This window comes from Cyprinodon variegatus, unplaced genomic scaffold (genome assembly GCF_000732505.1).
Source record: "Cyprinodon variegatus isolate N-32 unplaced genomic scaffold, C_variegatus-1.0 Scaffold93, whole genome shotgun sequence".
In the NCBI taxonomy this organism is placed as follows: Eukaryota; Metazoa; Chordata; class Actinopteri; order Cyprinodontiformes; family Cyprinodontidae; genus Cyprinodon; species Cyprinodon variegatus.
In genome coordinates, this window is record NW_015150546.1 from 1,275,853 (window position 1) to 1,288,183 (window position 12,331).

Consider the following 12,331-nt stretch of genomic DNA (forward strand, 5'->3'; position numbering starts at 1 on the left):
GGCTGGCAACTAATGATAACTTTCATATCAGTAATTTAAAGTATTTGTTAGATTATTCCGCCAAAAATTAATCAGATAGCCAAAGGTTACTTTAAGAAGCCTTTTTCTAAATTAAACCAGGTTGAACAAAAACTTTTTTTCATTTTTCTGGACAGAGCATACTGACAGATGAAAATTATTTATATCTTAAATGCAAGCTGTTTACATATCTCTTTTACGTTTTTGGTATAATTACTGCTCTAAGTGGGTCACTGTCAGCTAAAGGCATGTTTTACATTCTCTATACTCCATTGAACGATTAATTGTTTCAGCCCTAATATGTATATATGAAGCAAACTACATTTGTAATGTTTATATATGTATACCTGAGCCCTGAAACTCATTGGTTGCGTCCACAATTATCCCAATACAGCTGATTCTGACTCTCCAGGATCTTCATAACAGGACCAGGTGGAAATACCTGGTAAAACTGTTAAATTGCCTTGTACCCTAACCTTGTCACATCCATTTTTCATTAGCCTTCAAGTTGCTGGAGACTGTAAGGGTATGATCTCTTAAAATATTCATTACAAAAGCACCCAAGACATTCTGTGATTTTTTTCACTCCACCCACCCACCCTCCACTTTCCACTAGAAATGAAGCCAAATAACACTTTGTGCTTCCATAAGCCACTAAAGCTTCAATGCTACTAATCGTTTTTCCCTCCTGATCTGAAGGATCTTCTTCCCCAAAAACCCCTGCCTGTATCCCCTGATGTGCTGTTGCACACCGTGATCCCTGCACATGCCTTTTGTGATGTACAGTGCAGAAGCTGAAGTATTGGTTAAAAGTCTGCAGGCTTAAACTGAAATGATCCTGAGCAAGCTGGGTAGGTAGGGTCCAACTGATTATTATCTTTATTGCATTCTTATGATAGACTGCAAAGGTGGAATGTCAGACCTGTAAACACAGAGGCAGGAAGAACCACTCCATGTGGCATGAACAGTGAAAGCAAACCCCCCACGAACAAATATACATCGAGTGGCATTGCATTGTGCAATAGCTAAAACAGGAGAGATGAAGCTTTGTTTGATGCATGCACAATGAAGCGATCTGCATGCACACCGTGCACCAAAAATGCATGCATCCATGTAAATCATGACCATCAACCTGCAGGCTGTGCATTCATATAAAGACGCGTCTTTACCATTTAAAACGATTCTTTAATGTGCACGCCATCTGTGAGATTCTTGCAGGCTGAACTTCCCTCACTTCCTAGTTTACAGCTGCTTGTCACAGCTCGGCTAACACCCTTCTTCCTCCATAAGCCAGCGAACGATTCTCCACTACATTTAATGCCGCTGCGACGAACCGTGAATTCTCCCAGACAGCACATAGAGACCGTTTCTAAAAGCAAAAAATAAATAAAAAATAAAAAAATTTTCCACTTACATTTCACCACCCTGTCCGTCGTAGATAACTTGGGATCATCATTCGGCTTGTTTTCGGACATTTCCAGTGTGATAATGAAATTGAAGAGGTGTAAAATGTATATGAAAGGAGGCTGAAAACGGGTCCCTGCGTTGCTCTTGCCGAACAAACTCTTCGAGTGTGTCCGAGGAAAAGAGACCACAGTGAGCTCACCCGGGTTCTTCTGAGCGGCCAAAAATACTTGCAACAGGGGTTACGGTTTCACTGCAGGAGCTGGAGGAGCTGTTAGGAGCTGCTCTGTCTGATTTACTGTTACTCTGAAGCAAGCTGGCTGGCTCGGCGCAGTGTGCACTCTAACGTGCTGACGCATTAAGGCCCGCCCCCCGAGGCTTCCTATTGGCGGAGAGCTTCTGTTGCCCTGCTCCATTGTATCAAAGGATTTTTTTTTTTTTTTTTTTTTGATAGCCGTGGATATTCTGCAATAAACTTCAGACAAACAAAGCTAGGAGTGTTTTTATCTCCAAGTATTATCTAAAAGATAATCCCTGTCATTTCGAGGTATTTTTTTAAAACAAAGGTGTTTGACTGTAATCTCTAAGGAAGAGGATTAGGGTCACTGAAAAAAATAAAAAAAAGTTAACTGATTTTTAAACATTATTTCAGTTTAATATGGAAAAAAGGTCAGAATTCTGACTTTTTTCTCAAAACTCTGACTTTTTTCTCAGAATTCTCACTTTTTTCTCAGAATTCTCACTTTAATCTCAGAATTCTCACTTTTTTCTCAGAATTCTCACTTTAATCTCAGAATTCTCACTTTTTTCTCAGAATTCTCACTTTAATCTCAGAATTCTCACTTTTTTCTCAGAATTCTCACATTAATCTCAGAATTCTCACTTTTTTCTCAGAATTCTGACTGAATTCTTACAGCTAACAAACATGTTAGCATCAAGCTGTAGCCATGTCTGTTTTAGAAACTAAACTAGCTCTCATGTTTTAATCACTTTTTGCTTCTTCATTACTGAAATAGCATCACCAGGGACCCCTCGGCATGTAAAAATTGCCTAATTTCGTCATTTTTTCCCACCAATGTGTTACCTGCCCTACCAAACAACTCACATCTTTGTAAGTGAAGGAGTGCTCCAACATTTCTTCCTTCATGATGCCCATCTACCATAAGATCCAACATTCTGAGATTAAGGGCTGCTCAGTGGAGTTTGCATGGAGTTTGCATGTACTCCCAGAGCACGCCTGGGTTCTCTCCAGGTACTCCAGCTTCCTCCCACAGTCCAAAAACATGACTGTTGTGAATGGTTGTATCTCCTGTTTGTCTCTGCGTTGCCCTGCGATGGACTGGCGACCTTTCCAGGGTGTACCCCGCCTCTTGCCCATTGACAGCTGGAGATAGGCACCAGCACCCCTCGCGACCCCAATTGGGACAAGCATGTCAGATAATGGATGGAAGAATGGATTCTGAGAAAGTCTGACTTTTTTGTCATATTATTTTTTTCAGTGGCCCTAATCCTCTTCCGTAAATCTCAACACCAAGCAACTGATTTTTTATTTAATTTTATTTGAATCAGTGACTCAACAGTCTGTGGTAAAATCTCACAGACAAAGGCTTAAAAACCACAGGAAGAGTTGGTCAAATACCTCTTTTACGGCTCTATCTGATAAAAAATGGTTATAATAAAAAATATATAGATTATTCAAGCTAAGGTGTATATAGACTTAGACAACTTTTATTGTCATTTTGTATACACAGAGTGTATAATTTTGTTTTGTACAGTTTCCATAAAGTGCAACAGTGATCAGATGTAAACAGTGTGAGAGAAAGCAACATGGTGCAAAAAATGCATTGATATTGAAGTTCAGAGCATTGATATATACTGTATGGTGCAATTATGCAGAATATTTTGTTTGGTGTTATCAGTGTGATGCAAACTCTGTGGCTTAATTCAGAGTCTTTTCATCAGTTCAGCACACTGATGGCAGTGGGGAAGAATCTGTTGCAGAATCTGCTAAACGTAACTCAGATCAGATCATAACAGGTGCAATACATATGAAAATATGTACTGTTTATAACATTTTAAATATACAAAACAAAATATTTTACTGTTTTTATGTCCCTTAATGCATTTTGAACAACTAATTACATATGCTAACAAATAAGCCATACTGAAAGATAAGTGTTGAGCATTTTTAGTTTGAAAAAGTTTTAGTACTCCCATACAAACAATTATATACAATTCTACGCTGTTTCCTACATTTTCCGTTTCTTATGTCATGCGGACCAAGATGTAATTTAATGGGTCTCGGTTGAAAAGTCTCACCTCTACAATACATAGAGGCATTAGTATGCATAAGTCTTTACATGCAAAATGGTTGAACAAGTTTTTATAATATGTTAAACTAATTTCTATACCATTTATCACAGTTTTTCCCCCCCTAAATCTGTCTGATTTTTGTTAAATTCCAGACAGATTTAGAAAACCTAATCATGGGCACTCTACAGGGAGGGATCAGATAGAGGAGGACTTGGAATTAACTCAGTGCCCATCGCTCCAAACCCTCCAGGTAATTTTTGTGACTCAAAAAAGGATGCTAATGCAGTTCCTCTCACCCTACTCCACTTTTATAAAACCAAACACACAGATGAGCCTCAAGGCTGCCATGGATGCAGTATGCGATGACATCACAACAGATGCTTACTGAGGTTAGAGTAGACACCCTCTAAGATTCTTACTTTGATTCATTGAGATGGAAGAAATTCATTGGGAAAGTGGAGGAGGAAATAATGTGGCTCAAAATAGAGGAATTTTGGCAGGTTTATGAAAAATGCATTGTAATCCCTACAATGCTGCATTTCCAGTTTTCGAACAAGAGACATTCACATTTTACCCTTTTTTCTTTCTGTAAAGGAAAACAATATAGGTAAAATGTAAATTTGCAATAATAAAAAAATTAAATTTGTAAATTTGCAATAACTGCCATCAAACCTTTAGCCATATTTACATCACAACATCCCTCCAAAGTACGCTGTTATGTTAATAACATGACTAAGCAATTAGACCTTCTTATCCGCTCACAAGGACTAGTGATTCTGAAAGCACTGACATGCGCAGTGGCACAGATATTGACTAAGTAAGACTGTTTTATTAAGTATACAGATGGACGGACACATACATACATACATACATACATACATACATACATACATACATACATACATACATACATACATACATACATACATACATACATACATACATATAAATTTAAGCCTAGTAAACCTTTTTAATGCAGAAATCGGTTTAGTTGAATACATTTACAACTAGCACAGAGCGTTAGGATCTTAACACATAATAAATTGTACAGAGCTTCTAAACTAGGTTATGTCCACAATAGGATAATGAAGTTGGTAAAAAAAATAGCTAAATAAAAAAATCACACCTTAAAAAAAATATCCAAAATAGTTTATTAGAACATTAAACACAATAAAGATGGTTGATCATTTTGGAGTGTTTATTTTTCTCTCTCTAGCACCATCCTGAGGACAGAACAGTTTTGGCTACAGAGACTCATTTAGCAAAAGCAGACACTGTCCTCTGAAATGAAGCCACATTACTGGATATTATTTACAAATACTTACACAATCTTACAGTTTATTCAAATAGTGCAACAGAGGAGGTGCAAATAACACCTAGTTAATATTTATTCAACAAAATCTAACCTACCTCAAACAGGCTTTGCTCTGCAGAATTTGATCTTTTTAGTTAGGTTGCTTAAACTTACTGGGTAGCTCTCCACCGAACCTTTGGTTAAATAAGTTATTATATGGCAGGAGAACCTATTCTCCCAAATCTTAAAAAAATATAACTTTTATTATCCACAATAACAAAAAACTATAGAGGTACAGCCAAGTTTAAGAGCGAAGGAAAGGTACTGTGATAGGTAAAAAGAAATAAATCCTTACTACAACCAAAACATCAAGAGAGTATATCTCAGAGAAAGTCGCAGAACAAAACAGCATTACAGAATGAATTCCATCAAAGAAGGTGTAAGCCTAGCTGTAACTCAAGCCTTTTAGAATAAAGCTGATAAGTTGAATTATTTGAGCAATTTTGTTCAGTGAAACTTACTTCTTACATTGATGCATATATTTAATACAATAATCATGGATTTCATCTAAAGGGATCCTCAGTATCTTGGAAACATTAAGCAATGATAACAGAGAGATAAAACATTGGTAATGTAGAAATCTTAAGCTTTGTCCTAAATCAGCAAGCAATAATTAACTTCTTTTTGTGGAGAGTAGTGCAGAAAAATATTAAATGTTCCTGTCTCCAAGCAGAAAAAGCAAAAAAAAAAAAATAAGGGCAAAAAGTAGAAATATTCTACTGCTTAAATATTCACAGAGCAGATTCATATATAGAAGTACATAATCAGATCCATCCCACCTTACTGTAGCTTTATACCATGAACTGTTGGTGCACCTGCTGCTTCCCTGTGCTCACAGGCTTTATGGAGACGCTGATTGCAATTTCCAACAGTTCTTTATACCTGCAATTACTTCCAAACATATACTGTATGCTTCAATGTGCATGGTGTCGATGGGCTGACAAAATCCCCTACCACGAAACATTTTCAACCACTAGATTTTAGACACAAGAACCAACACTGTAGGTGATGCTGTTAAAAAAAATATGTGCTTCTTTAACTTCTCAGCAGCTTTACAGTCTGAATGCTTTAATGTCATGACGCACTGATGAAGACATTCATGTAAAATGAGACCCAACTAAATATCAACTCCAAATACTGTGTAGATAAGATCTGGTAAGATATCTTTGTATCAGAATTAAATAAATGTACATCAAAAGCAAAAAGATACGAACATACTTAAGAAAAACACAAGAACATTGACAGATTTCGGGATTACGTCCTGTTCTAACCGGTATAGTAATGTGTTTAAATTGTTTGATGTAATTATTCCTTCCAAAGAAAAACCACAGACTTCAAACAGGTTGTGCAGGTTTTTAATTCTCCAGCGCCTCCTTCCCTTTTAAAATGTCCAAGGCTATGACACGGTAGAATCATCGAGTTTTTCCAAGGTTTGTAACGGTACCTTGATAAACCTCTGGATTGCCTTTATTGGAGCAGTGGTACAAAGCTTAAAATGGGGTTTTACAAGGACCATATATATATATATATATATATATATATATATATATATATACTATGAATTGAAACTGTAAAACATTTTTATAATGATTTTTGTTATGTTGGTGCTCAGTGGTTCCTTGCAGCAGGAAGGTTTGCATGTTCTCCCTGAGCATGCTTGGGTTCTCTCCAGGTACTCCGGCTTCCTCCCCCAGTCCAAAAACATGACTGTTAGGTTAATTGGCTTCTCTAAATTCTCCTTAGGTGTGAGCGTGTGTGTGAATGGTTCTTTGTCTCTGTGTTGCCCTGTGACTGACTGGCAACCTGTCCAGGGTATACCCCGCCTCTCGCCCGAAAACACAGCTGGAGATAGGCACCAGCACCCCTCGTAACCCCAGAAGGGACCAAGTGTGACAGAAAATGGATGGATGGATTGTTTTTGTTATTGGCCAGAGTTCAGTAAACTTTAAAATCCAAAACTTGCCTCAAATCCTACATGAGTTCAACCTAACATACCAACACAGCATTTGTGGAAAATAAAGAGGAGTGCATTTATTCAGTGGCCCCATGAATCCTTTATTGCCCCTCAGTAAGGAAATTCAGTTGTTCCAGCAACAGAGTGAAAACCAACTGGAAGCATGCAAAATAATCACAAAAGTAAAAATTTGGTATAGATAGCAAATATATAAAAATCTGTGGAATTAATTGGGAGCTGTGATTGTTACGATGTCACTAGGAGGAAGGATCTACGATGACTCTCTACAATGCATTTAGGATGTAACAACATGACACATGATACAAAATGCAGATATTCCATGAAAACAAACAAATTAAAACTAGTATATAGTTTAATCTTAAAAAAACTCCCCCCCACAATTGGCCAACATTATTTTGGAGAGACACGCATGGTTTTAAAGCTGCGGGAAATACTCACCACATTAAACAGCACCGTATGACTTCATTTTTGAAGAAAAAAATCTGACATATTTCATAAATAAGTCTAAAGAAGAAAGTCTGTTCAGATAATACCAACTGAACTTTCTGAAAAACACGCAAAAAACCCCCCTACTTTTTGTAACATGTTACAAAATGCCAAATACATCTAGAAAACAGATTTGCCATTTTGTATGGTTCCATAAACATGATTCTAAATTTAAATACCCCCATAAATTTTCTGCTGGCTCCTTTCTCAGTACAGTATTGCCACATTCACTCTAACTAATCAATGCTACATTCATCTGTGTTGTATGCCACCACTTTTGGGTGCTGTGATATTCTGACTTTGTGCCATACAGGAAGTGTCTGCAGAAGAAGAATCTGCTGAACTGAAATTTATCAGAAATCCTGAGGATTTTACTATGAGAATATGATAGAGGGAATGACTGTGACTATGCATGCATGGAAATGATTTTATCTGCTACTGCTACCAGAAATTTGCATAAAGGTAACCTCACCTTTCACATTTATGCTTCCTCTCTTATCCCTCTATAAATAAGTGGTACCAAAATGGTACTAGCAAGACACTGGTGTTGTATGAGTCAGTTGTTTGTCAGGTAGTGAAGCAGATAATGAAGCTCTGGGTTTTACATTCCCCTCAATGGGGGAATGTGTGCGTGTTTGGGTCAAGGCGCCCTTTTTATTCCTGCTCTCACTGGAGAAATTTTCACTAGATCATTAGTTGTAACACGCCTCAGGTTCTTTTGGATGCACACTTAATTAAACTCAGGTCTGGTCTGAAACACAGGCTCTTTATTTTCCTGGTAACCTGTTGTCTGCTAGGGAGTCACCTTTGTTATTAACCCTTTTTCCTCTTTGCATACGTACGTTCCCGTTTAGTCCTCATATGGAAAACGATGAAAAAACAAGAGCTGTGGCTGTGGGATATTACAGTTTCACTCACTTTTTTTTTCACTAGTTTTTTACCTACTTGAGAATTTTATTATTCAAAATAGATGAGATCAGAATAAAACTAACAACCATAGTTTCTTTTCTTTTTTTAAACAGACTGATCACACTGCAACTTTTTCCTCAAACTGCACCCTTCCATCAACCATGATTATCTAGTCATTACTCAAAATTATATGACTTAATAATAATAATAGCAACAGCAAATAAGCTAGTGCAGCAAAACCCAAGTTTTCACGTCATAAAATTAGCAAGTGGGATTTTTTTCAACCACATGTACAATACCTTGCAGAAGTATATATAAAACCCTTTATTTTTTTGTCATATCACATGAAGATTAAACTTATTTAGAATGATTTTCACATGATGAGATGGATAGTTGTAGTGTTAAAGTGAGATGGGCGTTCATATTTAGCACATAATTAGAGGTGCGTCTCTACCAACTTTTAAGTCCAACAGAGAAAAATGTTTTCCTCCTTTACTTACAGTAGCAAAATAGCAAAACTTCAGCTTGGGTGGATGAAGAACATCTGAGAACTTGCACGTTTTGAGAAGGATTTCTTGATTATATCTATGCCTAAACCACTATATCATGGGGATTTAATAGGTAGTAAGCAGGTAAGGCAGTAGATACAAGAAAAATTAAAAACCAATCATAAAAACGTCACAGACTATCCAAAATAAAACAGGAAAAAAAAACAAAAAAACAACTCAAAATGTAGGAAACCTAAATACCAAAACCTTATGAAGTCCAACTGATGATAATAACACTGATTTACAGAGTACATGGCTAATTTTACACATACTAACACCTGAGATGTGAACCTCAGAAGCTCCTCCAGAATTCCCAGCAGGTTTATTTGTATATGTTGCCTTGACATCACTTTATTTCCTGGATTTTAACAATGCTACCTGCTCTCTGTTGCTCTCTAACAAACCCCCATCACAGAATATTGTCTTGAAATTATTTTTGAAACAGGATGGTTCTAAGTCTCCATATCAATGCAAACAAAAAAAAAATCCTATTTTTTTGTACGTTTAACCATCTCAAATGTCTCTTTTGATTTCATTGTTATTTTCTATGTTGTGCTGTTCTATTACATAAAACAATGAAACTTTGCCAACCCGACAAATCAATCGGATAAAAAAATAGCGTGTTGGAACCTTTCCCGACTGTGATCATGGCAGCTAATCAGCATCCATGTTGTGGAAAAAAAAAAAGGTTAATTTTACATAGCAGGAAACACCCTCTTATCTGAACTGCTCCTGACAATAGCCCATCTGTTTTTATGTTCATGTGAGGTAAGACCAGGCAACAGGAGCAGCTCTGTAGACATGAATTGCAGAGGTAGGAGGATTTTTTTTTACACTAACATTCTCTCATTTTATTATAATCACATTATACATTATGAAGATGATTAATAGTTTATATTGGATCATGAAATATTTTGGGGTTTGCTCCCTAAACATTAAAGCAAACTATTGTGCGTTCCAACAGAAAAATTACTCATCATCTATGAGACAGAGGCAAAGCAGTGGGCCACCTTCCTTCAGTCGGTCTTTACTGGGCAAATCCCAGCGGATGAGATCTGCTGCTATGATATTGCAATGGCATCGAGCAGAAAGGATGACTTTTCCAGGCTTTCCCGTTATGCCTGCAAATTGCTGATCCTCTCTAAGGGAATGCTGGAGGGTCTTCACCAGATGAGACGCTTCTTCCTGTCTAGGGTGCTGAGTCCTGCCGCCTGTGTTGTGGTGCTGCTTTGTGGGGTGGACAGTCTGACCCCACTGCTGGACAGGGTGCCCATCAACAGTGACGAATGCCTGCAAATCTCCTCTGAGCAAGACCCTCCTGAGTATGTGGGCAGTGTGATAAAGATCATAAAAAAAGGTAAGGCAGTTGCTTCAAAATAAATGATGATAACTTTTTATATTACTTGGTGGTTGGCACAGTGTAAGTTTTTCAAATTACCAATAGGAAGGACGGTTTAATATCTTATGTAATTATGGGTTGAATTTCAGAGGCCAGGTGGTGAGATCATGCCTAACATTTCTGTTTTAAACTCTAATCTTTCTTTATATCAGTTTAGGTTTATCTTTGCAGAACTTTTAAAACTAATAAACACCCTTAGTCATGTGCAAAATAAACAGCAACATAAAAAAACTACCTAATTAATGTTCTTGAAATAAACTTGTGATGCAAAAATAATATGTACAGATAAAACATAATAAAACTATATATACCTGCTGTTGTAGACAAAATAAGAATAAAAAGTATAGTTTCCAAGCTGCTGTTTGTTTGATTATAGATCTTTAAAGGTAAGGTAAAGAGGTTTTGAAATATTTTAATAGCCTAATAGCTGTATTCTGTATTATATTCTAGGATTGAAATGACCTTTTATAAGAAAAAAAAAGGGAAAAGATTCTTTATACCTTGAAAATCAATTTGAGATTACATAATCAGACTATGTTGGCATTCATTTCTAGCCTGTGGCAAACGTGTTAAAATACCACACAGTGTTTCATTTAAATGTAAACCAAACATAAATTAAGTGGGAAATAGGTGCTGCTTTTTGACTTTTTTCTCATTGTTTGTATAAAGCAAGAGGAAATATGTGTGATGCTTTGTGAAACTGAAAACCAATACTATTTTCTTGTTGGCCTCTTTGAGAAAGCTTTAAAAACCTTTTCTTATTCAGTTTTTGGTATCTTGTTTCCATCTGCTCCATCAGTCTCTCTACTCTCCTTCCTCATAATGCCCAGTTTTAAATCCAAATAAAGACTAGCGAGTTGTGTTTAAACAGGTGTGTTAAGAGGAACATTTGATGCAAATGTGGCCTTCACTGATTACTCATTGCAAGATATGCAAATTCAATAGCACTCTACATCTCTCCAATGCAGTGATAGAGTGAAGTGTTTCAGGCTAGGTGTCCATGAATAGTTATATTCTAACTCCGGGGTTATTCTGTCCTGGCTGACAGATAGCGAACAAAATGAGAGACCCAGTAGCTGTGATTGAGGCTGCTTTACTGAATCTTCTCAGTTATTTTTTGTAAAACTGTAATAAAAATGAAATATACAATGTGTACGATTTAGAGGTATAAACTTCCTGCAACAGTTTTAATTCCAGTAAATACACTCAGTAATGGAATACATTTTTTTGTGGGAACCATTTTTGTTTTCGTTTTACTGTCCAAAAAATATGTTACACTACAGTACACGGACAATCATCGAGCTCTAGGACCAAGCGAAAAACTGCAACTCAAGCTGAAGCCCGTTTTCCTGAGTCTAGACTGCCCACAAGCTCCTAATTGTCCCACCATCTTTTCTTGCGTGATTGGCTGTCACCACTATCACTCCTGAGAAGCTCACTTTATCTGATGCGCCACTGAATCGGGTCTGTGGTTGGGTCTGTGGTTGGATGTTAGTTGTCAGAGCTTGGTTGTGGTTTGGAGGACCCAAATGCAGAGGCAGAGAGGCTGAGGTGATTTCTTGCAACTTTATTAGTAAACACAAACAATTGAGGCAAAAATCCAACTTAAAATGTTACAAAGACCAGAACCATGGAGACATCAGGGAAAAACAATCATAAGGAGCCAGGGTAAGACGAGGTATGATGACAACAGACAAGACGAACCAGAGACGACAAGGAACCAGCAAAGAGTGACAACAAAGGGAGTGTATATATATATATATATATATATATATATATATATATATATATATACACACACACACACACACACACACACACATCTCTTCTTTCTGGGGAAGCAGTGCAGCTGTTGGACCAGTTTTTCCAGTTTACTGGATGATTTCCTAATGCATGGAGATCAGAGACTGGTTTTATTTTTGCTT

The 12,331-nt window shown here is 37.0% G+C and overlaps 2 protein-coding genes across 6 annotated transcripts in view; one reads left to right on the forward strand and one right to left on the reverse strand.

Annotated features, from left to right (window-relative positions):
- Positions 1 to 1,728, reverse strand: part of LOC107084148 (serine/threonine-protein phosphatase 2B catalytic subunit alpha isoform) — a 122,611-nt gene extending 120,883 nt beyond the window's left edge. For 2 of the 5 annotated variants that reach the window (XM_015373841.1, XM_015373845.1), the window contains exon 1: positions 1,433 to 1,728. In XM_015373841.1, the coding sequence (XP_015229327.1) occupies positions 1,433 to 1,493 (61 nt within the window). In that variant the 5' untranslated portion in view covers positions 1,494 to 1,728. The remainder of the gene's footprint in view (positions 1 to 1,432) is intronic. The other 3 variants (XM_015373842.1, XM_015373843.1, XM_015373844.1) reach the window with 2 other exon arrangements.
- A 7,980-nt stretch (positions 1,729 to 9,708) lies between these two features.
- Positions 9,709 to 12,331, forward strand: part of bank1 (B-cell scaffold protein with ankyrin repeats 1) — a 26,755-nt gene continuing 24,132 nt past the window's right edge. The window contains exons 1-2 of the mRNA XM_015373828.1: positions 9,709 to 9,821; positions 9,972 to 10,364. Of these exons, the coding sequence (XP_015229314.1) occupies positions 9,809 to 9,821; positions 9,972 to 10,364 (406 nt within the window). The 5' untranslated portion in view covers positions 9,709 to 9,808. The remainder of the gene's footprint in view (positions 9,822 to 9,971; positions 10,365 to 12,331) is intronic.